Raw genomic sequence first — 26,405 nt, forward strand, 5'->3', positions numbered from 1 at the left:
GATATCTTGCAGTCTCAATGCCTTTGCTAATTAAAGTCCGTTTAAGAATGAAAGAGTAAACATAAAGAAGCCATATACACAACGGTTAAAGGACAAGGTACCAACAAATTGTAACAAAAGGAATCATTGTAGTACACAAGATAAATAGTGAGGTGTTTTTCAAATGCAGTAAATGCAAACGTCGAGACAAAAACAAGATGAAGGATGTTAGGAACTTGGTTATTTGAACATTAGATATTTTAAATTGAGATTATTTCCAAAAAATAAATCATTAAATGGCTGCAGGTTGCGAAGTGATTACTTCCAAAGTAATCGTTTCTACATCAGGTTAATCCATTTCAGCCTGACAGAAACATTTTCGGTTGTTTGGTCGTTCTTAATTAACAATTCACATTTTCCTTTTCAGATTCTTCGGGCACATATTTATTTGGTAAATCTCGAAACTTCGAAAACCGAATTTTAGATTGATTTAACTCCGCAAGCTCACGTCGTTGCTGTGAAGACCGCAATGCATAAATTATTTTTTCCTTGTCATTTATTTCTTCTTTCAAATCTGCAATCTCCATATTTCGATCGGAAAGTAATTCTTCCATACGTAACCGAGCACGACTAATAGCGCTTTCATGAGATTTTTCAGCTTCGAGCCATGAAATGTAAGCGTCTCTTTCTTCCAAGTCGGATTTGAATTGCTTAAGTATGTTTGTGCAAATCTCAAGTTCTTGGTTGCTTTTAACTAGTGCAGCACGTAATGAACTTACTTCGGCCTGATAGTTAGTAGATGCTTCGGCTTGTCTTATTTCAGTAGGTAAATTTTGAGTTCTCATAGCAAACTTGAGGGTATTTGTGGTTTCAACAGCATGACGGGCCTCAACACTGATCGTAGCCAACAAGGATATCTGGGATTGGCCAGACAAAGATTGCTGGAGCAAACGAGTAAGTTTGGATTCACGGTACGGAATATGATTATTATTCGAAGAGGCACCTCCATTTACAGAGTTGGATAGCCGAGAAATGACGGTCCCTAATGTAAGTAAAGATTTGTTGATGAATGCACCTTCCTTTCTTCTTTCATGATCAGTAGAAGCTCGTTCACTTCCTGCTAAATCAACAAGACTGAGAGTGGACGTCCTTGTTGTATGAGTTGATTGTGAATTCCGAATAAGAAAGACTTGTAATATCGCATGAGATCGAGAACTATAAGTATTGTAATCGGTAGCAGCCGTTTTTCGAATAGCATTGCACTGCTCAATGACCTGGCTTACGTCTTCCGGGCTTGTTACTAGCACGCGGGCCATCGGTGAAACGATAACTTCGCCATTGGCACCTTCACGAACCTTTGGCTCCTCCTGAGAATCACTGATTAAATCTCGAATCCTTTCGTTATAAATTTCAAGATAGGAAATGCGAATTTGAAAAGTGTCAGACTCCGCGTTTGACTCTACCATATTAAACAGATCACGCATGCCCAAAGGAATAATACCGGGCTCATCCTCTGTTCCCTGCATCGAATAAGTTTTACCAGTTCCTGTCATGCCATAAGCAAAAACGATGCCATTGTATCCAGAAAACACGTTTCGGACTACAGAAGCGACAGAATTTTGGTAAATATTAAGATTATCGGATTCTATACCAAAGACATGATTAAACATGTATTCTTGTTGAAGAGAAGATGAGTTTGAGTTGGTATCTTGGTGAATGTATTCTCGTCCGTAAGGATCGTTTAATACGGTTCCATGTGTCCAGAGGTTATTATTATGTCTATCAACAGGACATATACGAATACTCGTTATAATATCACTGCCCAACAATGGCAACTCACCAGCACCAGAAGAAGGAATCCTGCCGGTCTTTGAGAATGATGAAGCGGCACTATCAAAAGATTCAGTGCGGTAACTGCTTGCATCTTGAAGGTTCAAAACGGAAGGACGAGGATATCGATCCAACGTCCCTAGAGGTGATGCAGCTCCTTCCGAAACACCAAGGTCAAGTGCTGAAGAACCTGAAACACTCAATTGTGTACTATTGCTTCGAAACATAGGATTCGAAAAGTTTCGAATCAATGAAGGGCTTTGAGGGTAATTTCCTTTTGCCTGAGGCGTTACATTCCTCAAACTAGTCATGGTAGAATATCTTCGAGGTGTTACCATACCTGTGAAACCAGGTTTGTTCGTAGATGAACTCATCTCATTTAAAATTCCAAGATTGCAGTCTTTACGACTTTTAAGCACACAACACTTCCTTTCTCTCGATAAGGAATTATTCTACTAAACGAACGAATTTGAAAAGATCCCAAATGTTTTAATCAGAATATGTTTCTTTTCTAAAGTGCGCAGTAATAAAAACAATGGTTTAACGCCTTCATAGTGTACTGCTTAAATTAGTTTTGTGGAAGTTCGCAACGTTTACTATCAACTTTAGCATCCTTGATGATATAGCTCGGAAAATGATTCACTAGGAAATGTATACCTTTTCAAAATATTATTATCCTTTTTTGTTTGTTTCATTCACGCAGGCGTGTTTTTTTTTTTTTTTTATATAATTTGAAGAATCCTTTGTTCTCAAAAAAGTTTGTGATGATTTTGTTTTCAGGAAGAGCCGTCTGAATTTTTCGTAATCGGTTGATCCTTCTCATAGAAATCGTACAAGGCTCTTTGTTTATTCAAATCATCAAAACGGCTTTGCTTCATGCGTTTTCGTTCCTGATCTTTCTCTACACCTGCCGACATTCTCTAAAATGAACTTAGTCACGACTCACTCGAAGGTTGTGGGCTTACCTGCTTTTCCGCGATCTGATTGCTATGAACAATATACACCATAAAAATACTAAACGTAGAAGCACCTAAAATACAAGCTTTCGACGTCGACGACATGTTAATGAACAAATGGATGAAGGCTTTCGTCCGTTTATGGTTTCATACTTAGAGGTATGCTCAGTATGATATATTTTGCAAAATTATATTTTAAACTACCTTCTGTTACTAGACATGAAAATATTAATTAATATTATGCATAAATAATAATCTTAAAGAGTATATTATTTCAGTTAGTGACCTAAACAAAAACAAAATGAAAGCAAGTGCAGATTCAATGAGTAGGCATGCAGTGGCTCACGAGTTTAGAATCATCTTTGTTCTGTAAAAGTACGATTTGTATAATCACGAACGGCTGTTTTGGTAGAAAATTCTATGCAAAATGCTTTCGCCAGTTTCAGCGAACTTATTTGACTACAGCTATACGTAAATCCACTGGGCGCATAGGTAATCAGTATAAAGCCGAGTTTCAAAGTTTCCACGAATCCTTCGTGTCTTCTGCCATTGGCAATCCTATCCATACTTGTTAATGAAAAGCCATTACAGGAATGTAAAATATAACATGTTTACTTCACTACGGAAGCATTGACAATCAATTCATGAAGGCTATATGAATTAATGAGTTACTCGAAACATTCAGCGACTTCGCCAACTTCTTTGACAAGAACTTATAATCCATATACACACAATGAGAGTTTACATTCTCGTTTAGTTTAATAAGATAAATAAAGAAACAAACACAAAGATTTTTAAGCTAATACGAATCTATCAAAGACCAGGCCGTCAAATCAAAGTTGCCAAACTCTTAAACCATTAAAAATCATTAATATTTTTCTCTTTATACTTTGACAGTAATGAAGGGAACTTCAACATCTTCACCGTCTTTGTCATCGCAACACACTTCTAAAATTAAGTGTTTTCTAAATGGCTCCAGCTTCTTCTTGGAAATTTGCTCAACCAAATCAGATATCTTAAGAGGTAGACGCTCCGCAAGTTTTTTGGGTGGTTGGAAATTAGCGTAAAGCAAAGAAACACCAGAAGAGAGCATAGTGACTTCCAAGCCCTCCTTTTCAGAAAAGTGGTCTATAAGGTTTTGGAGGGTAAAGTTGGGAAGATTAAATCGGTCCCAGATTTTGTCAACCTCCTTTTCGTTAAACTTCATCTTGGGAGATCCAATAGGATCTGAGAATGTGAAAAGTCCAATAGCAAGATTGAAGAAACCATTCTTAAAGTCTTCAAACTTTTTCTTACCATCTACCAACTTCACCAATTCTAAGCAAACCAAACCAGAAACAACAGCAGTAGAAGTACACATAGCTGGAACAATCTTGCCAGCAACAAATTTTGTCTTAAAACGATCAGCAGTCGTAATTTCGTAATTCAAAGCTCGAAGGTTGGAAGCTGCAGTGATAAAATCAATGTGATGGTTGGTGTCATCGTCTTTTTCAAAATCTGCAGGTGTCAATCTAAAGCCAGCCAAAGAAGATGGAGGAGGTAAGCTATCAGCAATAGATTTTAACTCTTGCTTATCGGAATTAGCAGCTGCTTCTGGTGCCTCATCAGACTCATTAACTTGAATCTTCACACCGCTCTTGGGAGAATATTCAGCAGGCTTGAAGCTAGAAAGAACCCGTTCATAAAGAGCAGGATCAGTTTCCTCCTTCAAACCGTAATTGAAAGCATAAATGCTGGCAGCAGCGACGATGAAATCAAAGTGAGCACGATTGTTAATGTCGAATGCCAAAGGAGAAGGAGCACGCTTTGGACCAGTCCAGAAAGGTTGTCCATTCGAAGTAACAGCGTCCTTGGGGAAGTTGTAAAGTAATTGCTGAATGTTATGATTAAAGAACTTTTCAAATTGGCCACGAGCCCAAATGATACATTCCTCAAAGGAGAGAGGCTTTTCGCTAACAAGGTAATCGCGAATGTTTTCTAAAACTTCACGAGGGTTACTGCTAGTTTTCAAGGTTGTTTCCAAGAAATTGGGGGAACTGAGGTACAAGTTCACGTTGTCAATAGGTTGCTTAAATAACCCCTCGAATAAATCACGTGCCCAAGCAATTGTATGCTCAATGCGGTTAGGAAAGTTCTTGAGAGTGCAGATAGGGAAAGACTTCTCGGGAGGATCTTGGGATGAACCGTAGGATTCAGTGAGGTGAGGGACAACCACTTGAGTATTACCTTTTGTACCTAAAGTACCAGACTCCAACAATGGCTTTTCAAAGAACACGCAGCGGCGATCGACGTACAAACGAGCTTCGACGTTATCCAGAGCATTAGTCACTATAGAAAGGTTATCAAAAAATTCGTCTCCGAAAATGCCTTCGCTCTCCGGTCCGACACGTTCCTGATAAGAGGTAATTTTGCCAGTTAAAGAAGGATTCATGGCAGCAACAGCATTAGCAGCAGATTCAGCCTTCAACTTGCCAACATCGCGAGCTCTGAAAAGGAACTGACGGTTCAAGTTTGATTTTTCAATGGAATCCATATCAGTAACGTGAATATGACCATCTTCGCCAGTGGAGACACCCATCATAGACCAATTCTTCAACATCTCACAACCAATGGCACCAGCACCAACCAAAAATTGCTTTAAGGAGCTCAATTTTTGTTGAAATTCACTTCCAAAAACTGCAATTTGACCATCGTAACGAGTGCCACGAGGCTTACAAGCTTCTTCACTAAGTTGCACAGAGGTTGGAAGACTCTCAAGGGAATCAAAGTAGAAAAATTGCTTAAATGGGAAGAATTTGCTAGTAGTAGACTTCAAAACTTCTTGAGCAACTATACCACCAAGGAAAGCGCACATGGCGACAAGATCGCCTCTGGCCTGATAAGAAACTTCTTTAATAAGGTTTTCATCCAGTTCTAACTGCGAATCAAAAGAAGCACCGATCTTCTTCGCAATTTGAAGAAATTCGCCAGCGTCTGCATTGTTTCTGGGGCGAGGCAAAACGCCGTTGTGTGTTTCAGCAAACGAAGAAAGTGCTTGGAAGGCAACGTGATATTGAGGAGGACGCAGCATTTTTCCAAAATCAGGAAATACATATTCAGGTTCCTTCAAAGACTCACGAAGAGATTTGAAAGTAAGTTTTTGAGGCATTTTGACTTGAGTGAAAACACCACCAGTCGCAGCGGAACCGCCCAAACCATTAATAGATCCAATAGAAAAGGTGTAAGGGCCCTTAACTTCTACTTTGCGGGGCTGGCCGTTGTTCAAAGCAGGCACACCCTTGACTTCAGTAAACTTCACATAATCACCGTCTTCTAAACCGTGGCGGGTTTCTTCAAGCATTGTAACAGTGCCATCGTCAGTAATATTTGCAATCATTCCAGTTAAGGGTTCGTTTCCATCCACATCAGTGCAGACAAATTCTGGTCCAAAGTCGCAAAACACGGAACCAAAAAGACCGCGGCTATCTGTAGAGATAAATGCAATTCTGTTTTCATGAGTAAAGTCATTAATTTCCAGTTGTTTTGTGAGAGAAGTTTCAGTAACAACAACACACTTGTATTTTTTCAAATCTTGAATCGACAGCTCTGGAGTCGAAGACACGGGAACATATTGGTTAAGTTCAGCTAATTTTGGCACACTGACATCAGCACGAGAAACGCCCAAATCATCTTCGGTCAAAAAGTATTGTGAAGACAAATCCTCGATATGAGTAGGTTGAGGATCATATAGCGTAACGCTTTTGACACCAGCGAGACATATGTTTTTAGCAATTTCAACACCGAGACCTTTGCATCCGATAATTAAAACATCTGATTGACTCATTTGCTTCATGGCTTCGTGGCCCAAAACATAAAGTTGTCGGGAGTATAATCCCTCATCAATGGTGCCTGACCCCGTTTGGTCAATATTCATTTTATTCTGCAACACGTTAGTATCCAATTCAGCTGCCATTCTTTCAATAATAGGGGTTTCACGTACACTCATTATGGATATTGTGGTGTTGGCGTGGTAGAATGTTCGATGACCTCAGTATATATATGAAGTGAATAACGAGGGTTACCGCAATAATTTGCAAATTGCTTAGAAATATAAAGTAAGTTGAATTTAGCTGACAAAGGCTCGTTTGCCACTTCTAAATGAGTAAGACTTGAAACTGATTTGCCTTTTTGGTCTCTTATTCTCAAAACAGCGTCTTCGTCTTCAAGTCCGTTCGTTCTGCCCTGTATTGCTAGCAGCTTACGAGACTTTGGTCACTATCGATAATGACTATAGTGTATGTTACGTACTTTTCGCTATATTATTTAGTGTCAGCAGTTCTATATCTGTAAATGAAAAGTTTCAACAAGTAAGTTGAGCTGAGCTAGCTTTAGACGGTCTCGTTGCAAGCTTGACAAATCGATTTGTCAAATTTTTTGGACCGAACAAAGAAGAACCCATGACGGACCGTAAGAGAGTTTGTGGTCCTCTGGTCTCAGTACCTCCAGCATTTGAAGTGCCTGAACAGCCTGCGTTTACGAGGGATCGCAATGCGGATAATTGCAGAAAAATATGTACGTTGAACTCTTGATAATGGAAGAAAAAGCTAATGTGACTAGACTTGAAGCTTGGATGGGCCACCAAGGCTATGGGAAGCGCTTATTATGAATCTGGTAAAATCAAGATTGGATGCAATGTTTATGGCCCTAGACCAAACAAGACGTTTTCTTTCCAAAATGTAGCAAAGTTGAATTGCGAAGTGAAGTACAGCCCCTTTTCATTGCCAGAGAGGAAGGGACACGTACAGAGTGCTGAAGAAAAGGATTATGGTTTCTTACTCGAGACAGCTCTTTCCCCTAGTATCCTACTACACTTATATCCCAAAAGTTCTATCGATGTTTATGTACAAATTCTTGAGAGCGATGGAACTATGGCAACATTGGCAGCTGCTATTACTTGTGCTTCTGCAGCAATCGCTGATGCAAACATAGAATGCATAGATCTGGTTACAGGTGTGAGCTTATTATATAAAATTCAAGGACCAGAGTATTGGGTGGATCCAGACTTTATGGATGAGTGTGGTCGACCACGTCCATATGGTTCTCTAGTAGTTGGCCACATGGCTGCTCTTGGGCATATTACTCAGGTCTGGGAGAAAGGGAATTGCACTTCGGAACGGCTCAAAAGTTTGCTAGAGAAATGTACAGAGACGGCAAAGGGAATTCGTTTGGTCATTAACCATACTCTTAGTCAAGAAAAATTGGGATCTTTGGTTAACGATACACCTTGAGTTTGTCTTTGTGTGCTGCTTGAAAAATTAATTTAATGCTCTTGTTTTGTATGTAAATACAGTTTCCATCTAGCAGACAGTAGAAGGCCTAAGGATTTCATTCCTATCGTGTACCATCATCATTGGCGTCGATTCATTTGTATCCAATTTGATTCCTCTCATTCTTCCAGCTACAAATTTGATTCTCCACAGAAGTCTATCATACCAAGAATTTCAGCTTTCATTATGCATGCATGCAGTTTACACGCCCCAATAGTGGACGTACATTAGCTGAGAGCTTCAATATAAGGAATTATCGAAAATGCATGAATTTTTTTGTAAGAATTCAAGTTTTGAATTTTTAAGTAAAGACACTATGATGATAGCTGTATAAAAACAAGCAAGCAACTTTTTTCATGTTTTTCTATTTCTTTTCTAGAACGGACTGTCATTTACAAACTTTTTAAATAATTATATTTGTTACATAGTCTAATAAATTGCTGTCGACTCTATCCATTTTAGTATTAAGTAAGAGCCTACTTTTGTCCAAAATTAAGGGACAAATGCTGCATGCTAGTATTTTGTCATGCAAATGCAAAAACAAGTTTCCATACAGACAGATGCGATGCCCATGAACATTGAAAGCAACAATATGATTAACGCCAAAACTCGAACTTGGGATCGTCAGTGAACTTTCATGTTAAGCTTAAAATTAGTACTATTTATTCTACACGACCTATTCAATTGTTTGTTCCTCGACCATATCGATAAGAGTATATGCCTCTCAATTTTGTTTGATAATAAAAACAGAATGGATGAAATGACTTTAAGATTGCTGCATGAAGCGTATTGCTCTATTTTGCTTTCTTTCGTGTTTGACCTACTGGCATCATCGACCTTTGCGCAGGAAAACAATGCTTCGCTTGACTTTGAAAGATGGAGATTGAAAATTACACTGCTGTCTCAACAAAAAATCATTCAAAGAAAAAACCAAACTTCAGCAATTATGCAAACTCCTGTTAATGATTTGGCTTCTATAGTGTAACTGTATAAGAATCCAAAGTAACACATCCTCTTTAATACGATGTATGTCAATTTTGTATAAACAGTGCGTAGAATTGCTTGAAAGAAAGGGTACTTTTCTTCCTTTTGTCTTCCTTGAGAAAGAATAACTATAAGGTAGGCGAAAGAATTGTGTGGTTGGATTTGAAAAGGGTACTGTCATAATTAATAATAAAATCAATGCCTCCTTATGAAACGCACTAAGTTGAACGCAGTGCGATAATCAAGATATACTTTCAGAAGGCTCTCCCATTTCCCGGAATTTTCTACAAAGTCTGTTTAGTAAGGCTAAGCGTTTTGCTTTCCCAGTGCATGCGATATACTTTGGCCATTCCTCCTGGGGGCCTTTCTGAATTTGCAATCAGTGGATTTAATTCTGTCACCTACCTTCAATTCCTCGAAACTCAGTTTGTTACATGGCAATGGACGAGATCAGGAAAGCAACCTACTTCATACTCGGAAACAATAGACTTTCATTTCGAGGGATACAAATATTTTTGGGCCAAATTAGCTGTAATTTCGAAAATAAAACTTTCATCTCATGTAATAATATTATATAGCCCTCTACCTTCTTTGAATAACAAACCAAGCGTAGTACTTAGATTCGCTATAGCTGGCTACACCACGACACGTAAGCTGCACACTTCGAATTTTGTCAAACCTCTTATCGAAAGAAAAAAGCGCCTTTTTTTGATAAAAGTCTTTTCTTATATACGAATTGCACAATTCTGAAGACTTTTCGAAGTAGGGATTCGTCCATTGGTTCCTATCCATTACTTTCAAATCTATCTTTTTCACATACACGCTTAGGTGCTTATTCTTCCCTTTTTCTATTCATTCAACTATCATTTTTTATTTTTATAAGAAATGTCGAGCCCTAGAAGAAGAATTGAGACTGATGTTATGAAATTGCTGATGAGTGACTACGAGGTTACCCTCGTAAACGATAATATGCAAGAATTTTATGTTCGCTTTCATGGTCCTAACGAAACTCCATATGCAGAAGGAGTTTGGAAAATCCATGTAGAATTGCCAAGCGAGTATCCTTGGAGGTCTCCCAGTATCGGGTTTGTGAATCGAATCTTCCATCCAAACATCGACGAGCTTAGTGGAAGTGTTTGCTTAGACGTAATTAATCAGACTTGGTCTCCTATGTTTGATATGATTAACATTTTTGAAGTTTTTCTTCCTCAATTGCTTCGCTACCCAAATGCTTCTGATCCTTTGAACGGGGAAGCTGCCGCATTGCTACTTCGCGAACCCCAAACTTTTACCAGTAAAGTGAAAGATTACATTCAAAGATATGCTAGCAAAGACCATGCAGATGCCTCTTTGGATGACTCTTCAGACAATGATTCCATGTCTTCCATCGAAACAGAGTCTGAAAATGAAGAAGTTACTGGTCAAATGGATGATGACTTATAAAGCACTTTTGATCCTTTGATGATATAATACAAATGAAAGCATCTTATGAGAAATTGCTCTGACAAACCAAAATCAACTACAAATAGCTACCCGACATTATTGAAATTAAAATTGCTGTCACACAAAATCCACCCCTTATATTATTTTATGATAAAAGAAAAACGATCGTTGCAAAGAATTAGATTGATATGAGACATAACGATTGATGTTCATGACTTAAACACCAAGTTGCAGCAAGAGCGCACTAACTGGACTATTATTAAGTGATGGATCATTTTCTTTCTCCCTGATATGTTGAATACACTGACTAACCAAAACGACTAATGCACAATTTTCGTCGCAAACTTCTTCATAATGAACTTTAGAAACTTCATTATAAATAGAAGCTAGTAAAGTTAAGAATTGTTTGTCACTAATAAACACCATTTTTGAGATATATCCAAACGCGTCAAGATGAAGACGTGCGTACCCTTGCATTTCAAGGTTTCCACTTTCCCCATATTCAATAACCTTTTCGCGAAGGACTTTGTATGAGGGTCGTATAATACCGTCGTAAAAATAATATTGAAGGCATGATAAAAACCATAATGTAAGCCATAAACTTTTCCAAGGATACCTGCCATTAGCATGGACAGACGACTTCCTTTGATAACTAAAGGACTTGATATCGATGATATTAACCTGCAATGCACCCAAAAACCCCCATAACCTAGAATAATCTCTCTGAGTGGTTGTATCAATAAACATATTATAAGGCCATTGTAAGGAAATAGCGAGACAAATTGGAATCCCTTTGAAGCTTATATTTGGATTCATTAGCTCCGAAGACTTCGCCAAATGAAGAGAAGAGATGCAGTCTCCATACATTGAGTCTAAATCCAAGTCTGAAACTGTATTCCTCAAAACTATCGGGAAGTACTTTTCTGGATCTGAAATGGTTTGTTGTGAAGGATTTATGTCAAACTCGAGAAACCTTTTCAAAATTGTCGTTAAAACGCTTGTATCTTCATGTAACATCACCATTTCAAGCATCATTGTTAAATCCGCAAGTCGATGAGCAGACGCCATTTTAAATACAATATTTCTGGAGGCAAGAGCGTATAATTTGCCTACAATCTGCTTAATCGAAGATTGTGAAATTGGAAAATCAAGAGATTTGGCCTTAGCATAAAATTGTTTCAAAAGATTCGCATATACATCAATAAGCAAAGACTTTGCCTTTAACATACAAAATCTCGTAAAAAGGGCATCCTTTGCAGATGCTAAATCCATAAAAGGCACCAAAACATGTCCACTGCCTTCGTAAGCTTCTGGCGAAACAGAAAGGTATCCGTAATCTTCCCGGAAATCAGTAACCAAATATTCGAGAAAATGATTGAGCCACACTTTTTGTAGGCAGACTTGGATCTCTATAATAAGTTGCTTGAAATTCAAACGAGATGACTGCATATAAAGTAACGTTAGGGAATGAAAGATAGAATATGCCGTCTGATATTGAAGTGCAGTTGCGGCTATTAGAAACAAATCTGGAAATGTATGCTTCCATGAACTTAGATGGGCTTCAACTTGAGTCAAAGATACAAACTTTCCCGAACCAACAAATGAAGAATCTCTCGTTAAAATTTGCTGTTCCAAGTCGACAAGATCTTCGTCAAATTTTCGAAGGACGTCCTCAGTAAACATGTACAAGGAACGATGAAATACATTATTTGGGTGATTTAAGGGGGAAATCGAAGGGTGCAAAAGTTTGGCGGTTTTTCGACGCTCAACAGCTAGAATACCAATTTCTTGTAATATATGGCGTTCTCCAGGATGTAAAGTATGAAGAGAAGGATGCAAAGTAACGATTTCGTTGTCAACTAGGAACAGGCTAGAGTCATAGCCAGCAAGGAAGAGTAACAGTTCGTGTAACATTTACCAGTAAAGAAAGACTGTAGACGACATCCGAATTAAATCTTTTTCAACAAATAGTTTATAGGAAAAGCAAAATCTCTTATACAAACCAGTGAACGCACAGAATATAAAATCCTTGGGAAGTGGGCTGTCTGAAGCGCGCTAAGTAACTAAAGTAACAAACGTAAATAAGAAAAATACTCAAATAGCTTGACGCTTATTATCCTGCTTTATGAATTGTCAATTCATTTTTTTTATAAATAAGTAAAAAACTGTATGCTTCTTGTTGATAAGCTCGTCCTATTCATCAAGTATTCAATGGTTGGGAGGAGGAGGACCACAAGGCATGATCATTTTTTCCAGCATTTGCTGACGAACTTGCGTCCTAGATTCACCCAATGCGGTCGACATATATGCGAGAAGCGGTGGATGTCCAACGATGGAAGACAACGCGTCTCTGTGTTGATTAACCATCCATTCGCTAGCCAAACGGCGTTAGTATAGAGTTTCATACTAAAATAAAGACAGCATAGTCTAGTCATTTTCAAACGGTACTTACTATTTGGTGGTAGATGAATGACCTACACCGACGAATCGAGCTTGAAGTTGTTCCAATTTTGCTTGTGAGCGCAATCTATCAGCCTACAAATTTGGTTAGCTTCCATAAATCGACCATAACATTATATATGAAAAAAAAAACACGTTCTACCATACCATAATAAAAATTCTTTGAAAATCGCGTTTCTGACAGGTTTCTTCGCGTCAAACTTTTCTCCCTTTAAAGTGTCTGAGCGCAATGCGGTAATTCTTGATGTAAATAAACAAATTTACAGGAAAACAAAAGAATGGAATGAAGGCATATTTATTTATTTTTTTTATTATTTCATTGTTGGATGAATTGCATTGCCCAAACAAGTTCCTCCAAGAACCCAAATGCAATAGAAATGGAAGAATCCAAGAAAAACGCAGGTTTAAAACGCATCAGAAAACTGTATTTTCAATTAAACGGTTTTTTTTAAAAAAAGAAGAGTACTATGCAGCCCACTTTTCGAATAAAAAGCTTCTTTTTGGAGAAAAAATGATTTTTAGTGTATTATCGTCTTACTTATTTTTTAAGACGAACTTTAATGCGCGTCGCTTGTGTAGTGCATAAAGGGTACAGAAAACTCAACTTCTCCCATCCACTTGGGAATATCACCTTTCCCTTACAACTTGGCATTGTCCTTCAAAAATGTCTTCATTTGTTTCTCCTGGAGCAAACGCTACGACGCCAACCTATAAGCATGGGTTTCAAACATCAGAAGTTGGCGATAGACCAGCAGTAAGTATGGCTTCTCAGCCAGAATCTACTGGGATGGTGGAAGACGATAATTTAGTAAAAAGAAAACCATTTGCAGCCATTGGGGATGCGATTCCTAAAGTGGTGGATACAACTGGTGAGTCTGTTCGAGAAACGTTTCAAGATTTTTTAGAAAGCTTTAGTGAGGATCGCGTTGACGAGATGGGCGCACCATCTTCGTCTGCTATGTCAGAAAAATATTATATTTCTCAGATACATGGTCTTGCCATGTATGAAATTCATACTGTGTATGTAGACTTTAATCACTTGACTACCTTTAATGATGTTTTGGCTCTCGCAGTTGTAGAGCAATACTATCGATTCACCCCATTTTTATCTCGTGCGTTGCAGCAACTGGTTGAAAAATACGAACCAGAATATTATAGAAACTCTTTATCACAAGCCAATGCTTCTTTGTCTACTGCAAATCGACCAAGCGACAAAGCATTTGCTCTTGCATTCTATAACCTTCCTTTTCGCTCTACTATTCGAGATTTACGTACTGATCGTATTGGTCGTTTAACAACAATTACAGGAACTGTCACTAGAACTTCAGAAGTCCGTCCAGAGCTGGCCCATGGTACTTTTATATGTGAAGAATGCCATACTGTAGTTCCACGCGTCGAGCAGGCGTTTCGCTATACTGAGCCAACGCAATGTCCCAACGAACTTTGCGCTAATAAGCGTACTTGGCGCCTTAACATTTCTCAGTCCACCTTTCAAGACTGGCAAAAAGTACGCATTCAAGAAAACAGCAATGAAATACCCACTGGATCCATGCCACGGACGTTAGACGTGATTATTCGTGGTGACATCGTAGAAAGAGCAAAAGCCGGTGACAAGTGTGCATTTACGGGTACACTAATTGCAGTCCCCGACATTTCGCAATTGGGAATTCCGGGAGTAAAGCCAGAAGCCTACCGAGATTCTCGGGGATTCAGTGCTGGTAGAGATTCAGGTAGCGATGGTGTAACAGGCTTAAAATCTCTTGGTGTCCGTGATCTGACTTATAAACTTTCTTTTCTTGCTTGTATGGTTCAGCCAGATGATGCGAATGATCGTAATGCTGCAGATGTTCGTGGTGATGGTTCCCAAGGGATAGAAGCTCAAGATGAATTCCTACAGTCGCTTTCACAAGCTGAAATTGATGACCTACGTGCTATGGTACATTCAGATCATATATATTCACGTTTGGTGAACTCTTTAGCTCCGTCGGTGTACGGCCATGAAATAATTAAGAAAGGTATCCTTCTACAATTAATGGGGGGTGTTCACAAAGAAACTCCTGAAGGGATTAACCTCCGTGGTGACATTAATATTTGCGTTGTAGGCGATCCAAGTACTTCCAAGTCACAGTTTTTGAAATATGTATGCAATTTCCTTCCTCGCGCGGTTTATACATCGGGTAAAGCATCTTCAGCTGCTGGTCTTACAGCTGCAGTCGTAAAGGATGAGGAAACCGGTGATTTTACAATTGAAGCCGGTGCACTCATGTTGGCGGATAATGGAATCTGCGCTATTGACGAATTTGACAAGATGGATCTGTCAGATCAGGTTGCTATCCATGAAGCTATGGAACAACAAACAATTTCAATAGCTAAAGCTGGTATTCAAGCTACCTTAAATGCTCGTACTTCCATTTTGGCTGCCGCTAATCCCATCGGTGGGCGTTATAACAGAAAGACTACTTTGCGTAATAACATTAATATGTCGGCTCCTATCATGTCACGTTTTGATTTATTTTTCGTTGTGCTAGATGAATGCAACGAATCGGTCGACCGTCATCTGGCTCAACACATTGTCAATGTTCATCGCTTACGAGATGAAGCTATGCAGCCGGAATTTAGTACAGAGCAATTGCAACGATATATGCGTTATGCCCGAACGTTCAAACCAAAGTTAAATAACGAAGCTAGAGCCGAGATAGTGAAAAAGTATAAGCAACTTCGTATGGACGACGCTCAGGGAGCTGGAAAGAACTCTTATCGGATTACCGTACGTCAATTAGAATCTATGATTCGTCTTTCAGAAGCAATTGCTCGTGCAAATTGCGTCGACGACATTACACCTGCTTTTGTCAACGAGGCTTATTCCCTTCTTCGACAATCCATCATTCACGTTGAACGTGACGATATTGAGGTTGAAGAGGAAGACGCAGAAGCGAAAGAGCGAGAAGCTGGTTCAGCAGATGCGATGCAAGTAGATCAACAAGAAACAACCACTGATACCCAAAAATCAGAAAAGCCGAAGTTGAAGATTACCTATGAAAAATATGTGTCAGTTATGAATGGCATCGTTCGCGTTTTACACGAACACTCTGCCGAGGATGGTACTGAGGGAATGATTGCTAGTAATTTAATTCAATCTTACCTTGAACTTCGAGAAGACGAATTGCATACCGAAGAAGACATTATTTTTGAGGTAGGTATTGTTCGCAAGGTTTTAACACGTCTTGTTCATGAATCCATTATCATGGAAATTCAAAATAAAGCAGACAGTGATGTTAAACTGCCATTTGAAGAACGTGTCTTCTCCATACATCCTAACTGTGACTATGAAGCGCTCGTTAGTAATGGAGAGGTCGACGCATAGAATCTGTCTTTTTCGGAGGGCATAGGCATATCTTGGTTCGTTCAATCTCTTTCCCCTTGTACTCGATAGTTTAACTCAGTGGATCATTTAGGTTGTTAAGGTCCATAACTTTTACTTTCACTAGGGTCTCTACTGTCTTTTTCACTTGTATACTTAGTTTTTTCGTTGGATTTGTTTCTTCATGTAGCTAATGATGATTTCGTCTTCATTTCAATATACCGGGAAATAAAGCTTTCTTTTCACTCGTTTATACTTTTTTTAGAATTTTGACAGATTCCTTATTTATTTATACTTTACTAATTATTTAAATCTGTTCAGCCTTTGCTTGTTTTATTAAGAATGTAAACAAAACATATAATAGTAGCGTTTTTTTCTATATTATTTCGGTTCTTCCTAAGTCATCGACGATAGACCTATGGGAAGGGTAAGACCCTTTCACATAAACCAACTACTTTGCTGAAAGCAGCCTTAGTAAAAATTCTTGAACAATTCAAATTAAGAATTGATTCATTTATATTAAATAGTAACGGTTATGGATGTGCCTCGTGCATTTCCAAACCAAGAACCGTTATGTTCAATTTCGCCATCTTCCTTGGTGATAAATGAAATTATAACAATAGTAACAGCTATTCGAAAGACATCACGATGGAAAAGTTCAGGCGTTGCATCAATTTTAGGCGTCACGACCTTAAACGATGAGTTTCTCGCGGATGGATTAGAGAATCGTTGGAAAACGAACGGAGAGAAAAGCAGTAGCGTTCGATATCCCTTGGTGATGGAATTCTCACAACTAAAGACTGATCTCACAAATCAGCATAACCTAGGTAACTTTGATTCATTAAGGCTGTTGTCCCCCTTTCTGCGAACCATAAAGTCACCGAGAACGACTGGAAATGTAACAAGCTTGTGTATCTCAGCCATTTTGAAATTATTTTCCCTAAGAATTATAACCGACAAATCCCCAAACCTAAATGTTGCCATGAGAAATCTTTCGTTTGCAATTACACAATGTAGATTTGAAAGTTACGATTCCTCTCAGGATGAGGTTGTCCTTCTGCGTGTTTCAAGACTTATGGAAGAATCAGTACGTGGTGCTGGTAACCGTATACTGAGTGATGATTCCATTTGCGAAATTGTCGAAACAGGATTAAGCATGTGTTGTCAAATGAGAGTATCTGCTATGTTGCGACAAAGCGCTGAGTTGTCAATGATCAGTATAATTCAATGTATTTTTGAGCGACTTAAGTACATTGATTCAGGATTAGATGACGAAAATTTCTGGAACGAAACCATAAAACATCCTATAGAAGAGCAAGACTTTCATTATAGTCGCTTGAACAACAGTGATGTTGGGTCAAGTGAAATAACTCCATTCGGAATAGAATCTATACGCGAGGTCCTTCGTGTCTTAATTTCTTTCATAGATTCAAAAAATCAGCATTTCACTGACCAGGTAAAAAGCATGGCTCTCCGATTTATTAATGCCGCCTTTGAAGTTGCGGGCGAACACATGGGCAACTTTCCTTCTCTGCGCATATTAATTAGTGATACCCTCTGTAAATCTTTATTACAGTTAATACGAAATAGTCAGACGCCCGTGTTAACTAACTCTCTTATTGTTATGACTACTTTACTTCAAGCAATGCCTCACCATTTGAAGTTACAACAGGAACTCTTTATATCTTATTTAATTTCCTGTCTACAAATCCCAACCCATATATCGAAAGATTCCGGTCTTGATTCATCTTTAGTAAGGGCTATATCTTCCACGAACTTAGCAAAAGATCAAAATACAGACCGAGCGACACCAACCTCGTTTTCTGAGCGAAAACGTTTTGTTTTTGACAGTGAAGGAAGCCCTCCCGAAATCCGTGAGCTCATAGTAGAATGCTTTGGCTCTCTCTCTCGGATCCCTGGATTTCTTGTTGACTTGTATGTCAATTATGATTGTGATCCTCAGATGTCTGATCTTGCTTTAGATCTCGTACGTGTTCTTACAAGAAACTGTTTAATTGATGCTGCTCGCTACTCCACTAATAACGTACCTCCTTTATGTCTCGACGCTCTTTTAAATTTTATTCATAATTTCCATGAACGCCTTCTCCCTGCTTTTGAACCTAAAGACCATGATCGTGCCTTAGGGGATTTAACATCCTTATTAGAGTCTAAGGAAAGAAAATACTTAATTATTGAGGGTGCAAATCTCTTTAATGAAAGCCCTTCCGATGGTATTTCATATTTATCTTCCCATTCCATTATTGAGCATCCCTCAGAATCAAACTCTATTGCATCTTTCTTTCATTCTACGAATCGACTTAGTAAACGTGTGTTAGGTGAATACTTAACAAAAGCGTCAAATAGTGAATTACTAAATGCTTTTATGATTGCTTTCGACTTCAAGGGTAAACGAATTGATGAAGCTTTACGCATGCTACTTCAATCTTTTCGTTTACCGGGAGAATCCCAATTAATCGAGCGTGTAGTAGAAGCTTTTGCTCACTATTATGTTGAGGCCAATCCTGGTGTAGTGGCATCTAAAGATGCTGCTTTTGTTCTTTCTTATTCTATCATTATGCTGAACACAGATCAGCATAACCCAAATATAAAAGCACAAGCGAGAATGACTTTAGATGATTTTTGCCGAAACGTGCGAGGAGTAAATGATGGTACTGATTTTGATCGTCAGTTTCTTTCTGATATTTATAATGCTATTCGGAACTTTGAGATAATTGTTGCCGAAGAGCATGACACAGAGCTTTCCTTTTTCTACATTTGGTCCAAGCTGCTTCAAAATTGTAAGGGTACTACCCCTTTCCGCTGTACCGACTCAAATGTTTTTGATTGTATTGTTTTCAAAGATGTATGGAATTCTATATTGGCCGCCCTAATGTACGTATTTTCGACCGCTACTGAGGATACCGTGTTTTATCGAGTTGTGAACGGTATACAACAAGCAGCTGACGTTGCTGCTCACTTCAATCAGAACAATGTTATAGATTATATCGTTCGTCGTTTAACGGACTTCACTGCTATAGGATCATTACATATACCTGAAAATCAATTGAACACGGCCATAAATCATGAGAATCATCAAGTAGTGGTCAGTGAGCTTTCGGTACGTCTCGGTCGTGATTTTCGAGCACAACTGGCTCTTATAGTACTTTTTTGGGTTTGCAACAAGTTCAAAAATTGCATGCATGACAGTTGGTCGCCCGTCGTTAGCTTGATTTTAGCTTTGGGTAGTAATAATTTGCTATCAAAGGAGTCTCTTCCAGGTGCTAAACTGTTTCAGTATGAGCACTTCCCTTTTCCTAACCCTCCAGTTATTTCCGGAAAATCTAATTTTAGCAAAGAAGGCGGGCTGCTTTCAGCTTTATCTTCTTATTTGTCTAGCTATGCTAACGACGAACCTCCTGCGCCGTCATCCGAAGAGATAGGTCAAACACTCTCATCCGTAGAGTGTATAAGGTCTTCCAAAATTGATGAGTTTCTTCATAATTTGCTCGACATTGAACGCTCTACTTTAGAAAGATTGATAGATTCACTCATAGAAATTAGTGGTGGACCATTACACGATGTTACATCTTCACAAAATGAAAGCACTAGTTTCATAATTGGACCTTCGAAATCTTCTCATGCTCATTTTAATACTCAAAACCTCATTATAGCAGATTTGCTAACTTCGTTATTTATCGGGTTTTCTAGGAAAATGGATGCTTCAGGTATTAAGGAAAAGGTGTTTTCATATTTGCTCAGTAAGGCAGAACATGTTGTTGACGAGCAATCCATGAATCACTTTTCCTACTATATACTATTATTATATATGGATGAAGATCTGGAACTAGAAGAATCGTCTATAGAGTGGAAGAAACTTACCGAATACTTTGCTATGGTGAAGAGCAAAGAGCTGGCAGTCGAGAGTTCTATCATTTCAATGTTCCTTGAACTAGGCAACAGATATCCATACTTGTTGCACAGTACATTTGGTTTTGATTTTCTGGATGTAGTTCTTCATGTTAATTCAGCGGATGTTTCCGACTTACTTGTTATCTTCCATAAAATTTCGGCTCATCAACTTGATCTTCCCAAGCTTCAGTGTTACCTTTCATCTGTTGATATGTTTATTCAAAACATTGTAAAGCAACTAGCTCGCATACTATCTCGTCAGAAAAAAGGACTGACAAAGGGAAAGCCTGTGGATAAGACGACATTAGAAAGTCATGGAAAGGATTTGAACGACGCATTTGATTTATATTTAAAAGCGGCATCAGAGTTCGAGGATGAGCATTATGATGTTACTGACGACAAAAATGTTCTGCATCAAAAATGGAAGATGGTGTACAGTCATATTTGTAAGTTTTGCTTATCCCGGAGTCGGTCTTTACGAACATCATCCTTTTCGTCTTTGCAGAGAGTTGTTATGGTACAATTGGACAAATCACACGATATTAATGTCACAATGTCTTTATTCCACCAAGTGTTACTGCCAACGATGGAGAATATGATAACTGGATTGAATGGAAAACCAGAGCATCATCTATTTGGACTGGCAAAAGCACAAATGTTCGGTATTATTTGCAAAACCATTTTGTTAGACATGGATATTTTATCGAATCAATCGAATATGCTCTATCCGCTGTGGTTAAAACTTATGGATGTCGCAATCAAATTGAGCGCAATGCACGGATCAGAAGCAATGGCTGAAGTAATGGAATCTATAAAAAATGTGTACCTGATTTTACATTCTGCTGGGGCGCTATGTGGTCCTACTGTGCAGGATACGGACTCAGACCCACTTTTAAAAACTTGGAACTCTACATGGAATAATTTATTCATCTACTATCCTGAACTTGCTCAAGAACTCGACTTTAGTTCAGAAACAGAGACTCAGATACAAACAGAGACAGGGTCAGAAAAGAGAACTGAGGAGCATAATTCTCTTGAGACTGGCGTTATTTAAAAATAGATTGATGTTTAATAGTATGATAAACTGATGATTTTGTTATTTTCACTAAATTAAGAGAATCCAAGCATGTAAACAGAACATAAAAGAACGTTATCGTCTATTTATTTACGGAATGCACTGTAGTACCGTAGCATAAAATTTATATCACATCTAAAAGGCAGTCACATATTTCTATATAAACTCAACAATTTCCAATGTTTTAGCTACAGCATATCATGGTGGCTTTACAGCTCAAGAAGTGAGGAATGCTTGCCTTGTGAGCTGTACTGTTTGCCAGGTGCGACCCTTATTTTTCAAAAGGTAAGTTCATACAAATAAAGAAAGAACAGCGTCCAGATTATGATGAGAACGTTTTTCCTAGTAGGGCAAATAGATGCGGACATCTTTTAAAAGTTTTAGGAATTCTTCGTTGCTGAACAATGTTCTTTAGACGCTGATCTTTTGATATTAATTTTCATATGATTCTAACAGTCTTTAGGTATGAAAATTTGATTGCTTTGTATTACTTGGATGATTATACTTTACCCATATTCTGCTGGTGAATATCCATGAGCCTCAGAAAACATGCATCACCGAATGAACTTGGCAATGCAAATCTATTTTTTAACCCAAATAAGTTTTTATTCTAACCATAGTTAGAAGTAGGTATTTGAAAACCATATTTTATGAGGGAAGTGATTAACATTCATGATGATACAACAAACTCATTCAGTTCTGCTTCTGAGCCAAATCTGAAGAAACCTAAATACCAAGAAACTCTCACATATCTGACAATGTTAAGATCCTTCTCTTATGAATTTGGCCTTGCAGCTTAGATTATTAGATAGAATTAACTGTATAGACAATGGAATATGAAGTCACTTTTAATTTTTAATTCATACTGTATGTGGTGTAGTACTTTTTGGAAATGTAATTTGGCATTGAACGTTCCTGACAAGCCTGAGCAAATAAGTGTATTGTGTCAATTGTCTTCACGTTCATTTTATGAAGTAGTATCTTTTACTTAATGACAATTTTATGTTCATGCTTGATGTTTGATAGCAAGCAAAAAGGGCATCGTATAAATTAGTATAATATAAAGTACCACCTCCGGTGTATAGAGTAAGAGATTGACTAACCACCATTCAATGAGGGTACATTTCTCAAATCTGTAATAACCAAGAAAAAATGAGCGAGACCGCTCAATTAAAAGTGCATTCCGATTTATTAGATATAGAAGATGAGCCATTTGAACTGGAGTTGCTTCGTAGTCCGTATTCTTTAAGAAGTTGGCTACGATACTTGTCAGCACGCGAAAATTCTACACTTGAAAAGCGTGTTTTGTTGTATGAGCGAGCATGTTCGGAATTACCTGGAAGTTACAAGATATGGAAAGCATATTTGGAAATGCGATTAGCACATTTAGAGGGCGGATCGTTTGTTTCAAATCCACAGGCTTTTCTAGACGTGAATAGTTGTTTTGAACGAGCATTAGTTCTTCTTCACCGTATGCCGGTCATGTGGCATATGTACTTGAAGTTTGTCATGCAGCAGCCTGATGTAACAAAAGTTCGCAAGGTATTTGACGCTGCTCTTCGTGCTTTACCAGTGACACAGCACGATGATATATGGATGCTATATTTGGAATTTGCTGAAGAGATCGGTGGCCCATTTTGTATCCATGTGTATAGAAGGTATATTCAACTTGAACCTCGCGCCGTCGAGTCCTATATAGAAGTATTGGTTAATTTAGAGCTATGGAATGAAGCCGCACATCAGTACCTGGATATCCTGAATCGACCGGTTTTTCTTTCTAGCAAAGGGAAAAGTAATTATCAGATATGGAACGAGTTTTCACAGTTAATCGTACAGCATCCTGAGGATATAGAACAAATCGATGTTGAACGCGTTTTCCGGGCGGGTATTCATCGTTTCACCGATCAAGCTGGTAAGCTGTGGACTTCTTTAGCTCAGTATTATATTCGTTTGGGATATTATGAAAAGGTAAGTAACACGAAACAGTTCACCTTTTCGTAAGTTTGTTTTGGTGGTTCTAGTTTCGAAAGTCATATCCTTTCGTTTTTAGAGAGCTAATTTTTTTTTATAGGCAAGGAGTATCTTTTATGAAGGAATTACTACCGTTATGACTGTTCGCAATTTTACCCAGGTATTTGATGCAGCTGTTGAATTTGAGGAACAATGGCTCTCCATGCGAGTGGAAAACAAGCCTTCTCAATTAAAAGATGAAATTGGGGTGGACTACCATCTATCTTGGTTAGAAAAACTACTCGATCAACGCTCTTTGTATATTAATGATGTTATTTTACGACAAAATATTAATAATGTTGACGAATGGCAGCGTCGAACCACCTTGGTCGGCGATGATCGTGAAAAAATTGTACAAATCTACGCTGAAGGCTTACAAAAAATCAACCCTAAATTATCTATCGGTTCATTTGGTTCTTTCTTTTCAAATTTTGCTAAATTTTATGAGGATATTGGCGATGTTGAACAGGCTAAAGTTATTTATGAAAAAGCCACCAATGTGCCGTATAATTCTGTAAATGAGCTGGCTCAGGTGTGGATTAATTGGGCCGAAATGGAGTTGAAATACCAGAATTTTGAAACTGCTAGAAAATTAATTGGGGATGCTGTCCAAGCTCCTAAAAGAAGCAACATTAGCTTCTTTGATGAAGCTTTATCTCCCCAGGTCAGACTTCATAAATCTGCCAAAATTTGGATGTATTATTTGGACTTGGAAGAAAGCGTTGGATCAGTAGACTCGACGCGAAAGCTTTACGACCGCATGTTTGAACTTAAAATTGCGACACCACAGGTAGTGGTTAATTATGCGAACTTTTTGGAAGAGAACGGGTTTTACGAAGACTCATTTAAAATCTATGAAAGGGGTGTTGCTCTTTTCAGCTATCCTGTTGCGTTTGAGTTATGGACACTTTACCTAGTAAAATTCATTGAACGATATAAGGGAAAACAGTTTGAAAGAGGTAGAGATCTTTTTGAACAAGCATTAGAAGGCTGTCCATCTGAATTTTCTAAAAGTATTTATTTGCTTTACGCGGATTATGAGGAAAACTACGGCAAGGTTAAAAGATCTATATCAGTATTAGAGAAAGCTTTGAAAGATGTTACTCCCAAAGATCGCCTTAGCGTCTTTAATGTTTTATTGCTCAAGGTAGCATTTAATTATGGTGCACTAGCTACTCGTCCGATTTATGAAAGAGCCATTGAAATACTTAATGACGAAGAAGTAAAGGATGTGTGCCTACGCTATGCAGAAATGGAAACACGATTGGGTGAAATTGATCGTGCTCGTGCTATCTTTACCCATGGAAGTCAGTATTGTGACCCACGGGTAGAAACTGAGTACTGGCAACGTTGGCAAGATTTTGAAGTTAAATACGGAAATCCAGAAGAAACCGTCAAGGAGATGCTTCGTATTAAACGCTCTATTCAAGTGAAATTTAGTACAAATACATTAAATATTGCAAAACAGGTTGCCTCTATGGAAACACCTTTAACATCCGGGGATGCTATGGAACAGTTGGAATTATCACAGGAAAACTCTAAACCCTTAGCAGGATTTGTTGCTTCAAGTACAGGACCAATGGGAGGTATACAGCAAACGAATGTTGTGGAACAAGAACCAAAAAACCCTGACGAAATAGACTTAGGCTAATGATTCACTAAAGAAGAACGTTACAATAAAATTGAGGGTTTCAAAACTGTTTCATTAAGTAATTATATGAGATGTATAATCCACAAGTAACTAGTAGAATGCACGCAAAGAACTAACTTTTTTATATTAAGAAGGGGGTGGGTCGCGATTACTTTTTCTTTGAGTCTCCCTTCATCAAATTTTGATAGACAGGGTCACTCTGTAATAACTCATCTGCATGTAGTTTAATCCGGTCAAGATCCTTAGTGTCTTTCCAGGCGCCTTGCTCTTCTGCTGGAAGCAGAGACCGTATACGAGCAGCAACTTCCAAATCCTCGTATTCAACCAACTTGGCCTCAAGAGTCAAAGACGGCATGTTGTTTTTTCTCACATACGCTAAAAAGGTTTCAAGTTGAAAAGGGTTTATGTTATACAGCTTGAAAAGGCGGGTATGGGTAATTCGTTCAAAATTTTCTTGTGATCCTTTGTGCACAAATGGGGATCTTAAAAGGGTCCAGCTCTCAACCCTCTTGGGCAAAGGTCGAGGGCCACGCATTGGAATTTTCATGTAATAAGCGGCACGGCAAATGAAATCAGAGTAAAAGTCCAACTCATTCGTTTCGTAACTTTTTATTCTTAGTGTAGCAACCAAATCGTCATTTTCAGAGGCTTTCCATTTCAAAGGACTCAAGTAAACTGCTGCTACGTTAGGAGGTAGTTCACGAAAGTATGGATTCTCTGCAAGAGCAGCCCTTTCTGACAAGGGTTTCCTAAAGAGCGAATTAGTCTTTCATTATTCTTTCGAAACGACTATACTTACAAGGGTTTTGAGAAGAGTGGTGATCCAGAGGGAGTACTCTGTTCAGCAAGGCGAAGTCCTGTATGAAAGAAGCGTTTGAACATTCTCAACAAGACATATGTAGCATAATACTTCTAAATGAAACAAATTAGTCTATTCCAGGTGCTACCACCGGCCGGCAACAAAATTTCAAACGGTTTGGAAATAGAGAGGAGTGGAGAGAGAGGATGTGAACAGCCAAAGAGGGAAACGCCAAAGGACGACAAAGATAAATTGGTGCAATTGTTTAATATTTAATAAAACATGAGAAGGAGTTTTCTGAAAACAACCAAATTAGCAAGGAGAAAATGGTCCAATACTACTGTCAGTAAAATCAAAACCCAAGAGCGAACTGCCATCGATAATAGGGATTAAGCAAGAAGAGATATTATTAATATAAAAGGAAAGACTTAATTGGAAAGAATTAAAGCTGTATGAGAGCAGGAACCACCTGGATATTTCCATCCTTTTCAAAGCGGCCTAAGGTACACCTTTTCAAGAGCCCACCAAGAAAAGAAAAGGACTATCAAAAAGAACCCTTTGGCGCGTACTATTGTTTTATAAAAAAGCAAGTAGTTTTCAATTTCGAAAAATAACCTTCTTTCTCTGTAGGAAAGCGAAATT

The 26,405-nt window shown here is 38.3% G+C and overlaps 11 protein-coding genes and 1 non-coding gene across 12 annotated transcripts; 6 read left to right on the top strand and 6 right to left on the bottom strand.

Moving 5' to 3' along the window:
* Positions 1-380: 380 nt before the first annotated feature.
* Positions 381-2,183, bottom strand: tea2 (kinesin family plus-end directed microtubule motor Tea2; the record flags this gene model as incomplete). The annotated part of the gene is made up of 1 exon (XM_056179337.1): positions 381-2,183. One exon carries the CDS (start codon positions 2,181-2,183, stop codon positions 381-383), a length of 1,803 nt encoding a protein of 600 aa, XP_056036602.1.
* A 402-nt stretch (positions 2,184-2,585) lies between these two features.
* pet117 (cytochrome c oxidase assembly protein Pet117) lies at positions 2,586-2,870 on the bottom strand (the record flags this gene model as incomplete). The annotated part of the gene is made up of 2 exons (XM_056179338.1): positions 2,586-2,729; positions 2,775-2,870. 2 exons carry the CDS (start codon positions 2,868-2,870, stop codon positions 2,586-2,588), a joined length of 240 nt encoding a protein of 79 aa, XP_056036603.1.
* Positions 2,871-3,648: 778 nt separating this feature from the next.
* On the bottom strand, positions 3,649-6,750 carry ptr3 (ubiquitin activating enzyme E1; the record flags this gene model as incomplete). Its single annotated transcript, XM_056179339.1, has 2 exons — positions 3,649-6,684; positions 6,745-6,750. 2 exons carry the CDS (start codon positions 6,748-6,750, stop codon positions 3,649-3,651), a joined length of 3,042 nt encoding a protein of 1,013 aa, XP_056036604.1.
* A 451-nt stretch (positions 6,751-7,201) lies between these two features.
* Positions 7,202-8,032, top strand: mtr3 (exosome subunit Mtr3; the record flags this gene model as incomplete). Its single annotated transcript, XM_056179340.1, has 2 exons — positions 7,202-7,316; positions 7,362-8,032. 2 exons carry the CDS (start codon positions 7,202-7,204, stop codon positions 8,030-8,032), a joined length of 786 nt encoding a protein of 261 aa, XP_056036605.1.
* A 1,908-nt stretch (positions 8,033-9,940) lies between these two features.
* ubc8 (ubiquitin conjugating enzyme E2 Ubc8) lies at positions 9,941-10,498 on the top strand (the record flags this gene model as incomplete). Its single annotated transcript, XM_056179341.1, has 1 exon — positions 9,941-10,498. The coding sequence occupies one exon, from the start codon at positions 9,941-9,943 to the stop codon at positions 10,496-10,498; it is 558 nt and encodes a 185-aa protein (XP_056036606.1).
* A 216-nt stretch (positions 10,499-10,714) lies between these two features.
* gfh1 (gamma tubulin complex GCP4 subunit Gfh1) lies at positions 10,715-12,412 on the bottom strand (the record flags this gene model as incomplete). Its single annotated transcript, XM_056179342.1, has 1 exon — positions 10,715-12,412. One exon carries the CDS (start codon positions 12,410-12,412, stop codon positions 10,715-10,717), a length of 1,698 nt encoding a protein of 565 aa, XP_056036607.1.
* A 294-nt stretch (positions 12,413-12,706) lies between these two features.
* sap10 (splicing factor 3B) lies at positions 12,707-13,108 on the bottom strand (the record flags this gene model as incomplete). Its single annotated transcript, XM_056179343.1, has 3 exons — positions 12,707-12,872; positions 12,951-13,033; positions 13,106-13,108. 3 exons carry the CDS (start codon positions 13,106-13,108, stop codon positions 12,707-12,709), a joined length of 252 nt encoding a protein of 83 aa, XP_056036608.1.
* A 514-nt stretch (positions 13,109-13,622) lies between these two features.
* Positions 13,623-16,322, top strand: mcm6 (MCM complex subunit Mcm6; the record flags this gene model as incomplete). The annotated part of the gene is made up of 1 exon (XM_056179344.1): positions 13,623-16,322. The coding sequence occupies one exon, from the start codon at positions 13,623-13,625 to the stop codon at positions 16,320-16,322; it is 2,700 nt and encodes an 899-aa protein (XP_056036764.1).
* A 532-nt stretch (positions 16,323-16,854) lies between these two features.
* Positions 16,855-21,282, top strand: gea1 (Arf GEF; the record flags this gene model as incomplete). The annotated part of the gene is made up of 1 exon (XM_056179345.1): positions 16,855-21,282. The coding sequence occupies one exon, from the start codon at positions 16,855-16,857 to the stop codon at positions 21,280-21,282; it is 4,428 nt and encodes a 1,475-aa protein (XP_056036763.1).
* A 691-nt stretch (positions 21,283-21,973) lies between these two features.
* snosnR61 lies at positions 21,974-22,059 on the top strand. Its single transcript, XR_008803664.1, has one exon. It is a non-coding gene; the product is annotated as a small nucleolar RNA snR61 (small nucleolar RNA).
* Positions 22,060-22,455: 396 nt separating this feature from the next.
* On the top strand, positions 22,456-24,964 carry cwf3 (Prp19 complex subunit Cwf3; the record flags this gene model as incomplete). The annotated part of the gene is made up of 2 exons (XM_056179346.1): positions 22,456-23,271; positions 23,375-24,964. The coding sequence occupies 2 exons, from the start codon at positions 22,456-22,458 to the stop codon at positions 24,962-24,964; spliced, it is 2,406 nt and encodes an 801-aa protein (XP_056036762.1).
* A 148-nt stretch (positions 24,965-25,112) lies between these two features.
* On the bottom strand, positions 25,113-25,846 carry rsm10 (mitochondrial ribosomal protein subunit S10; the record flags this gene model as incomplete). Its single annotated transcript, XM_056179347.1, has 2 exons — positions 25,113-25,713; positions 25,764-25,846. 2 exons carry the CDS (start codon positions 25,844-25,846, stop codon positions 25,113-25,115), a joined length of 684 nt encoding a protein of 227 aa, XP_056036761.1.
* Between the last annotated feature and the right edge of the window lie 559 nt (positions 25,847-26,405).

This window comes from Schizosaccharomyces osmophilus, chromosome 1 (assembly GCF_027921745.1).
Source record: "Schizosaccharomyces osmophilus chromosome 1, complete sequence".
Taxonomy (NCBI): domain Eukaryota; kingdom Fungi; phylum Ascomycota; class Schizosaccharomycetes; order Schizosaccharomycetales; family Schizosaccharomycetaceae; genus Schizosaccharomyces; species Schizosaccharomyces osmophilus.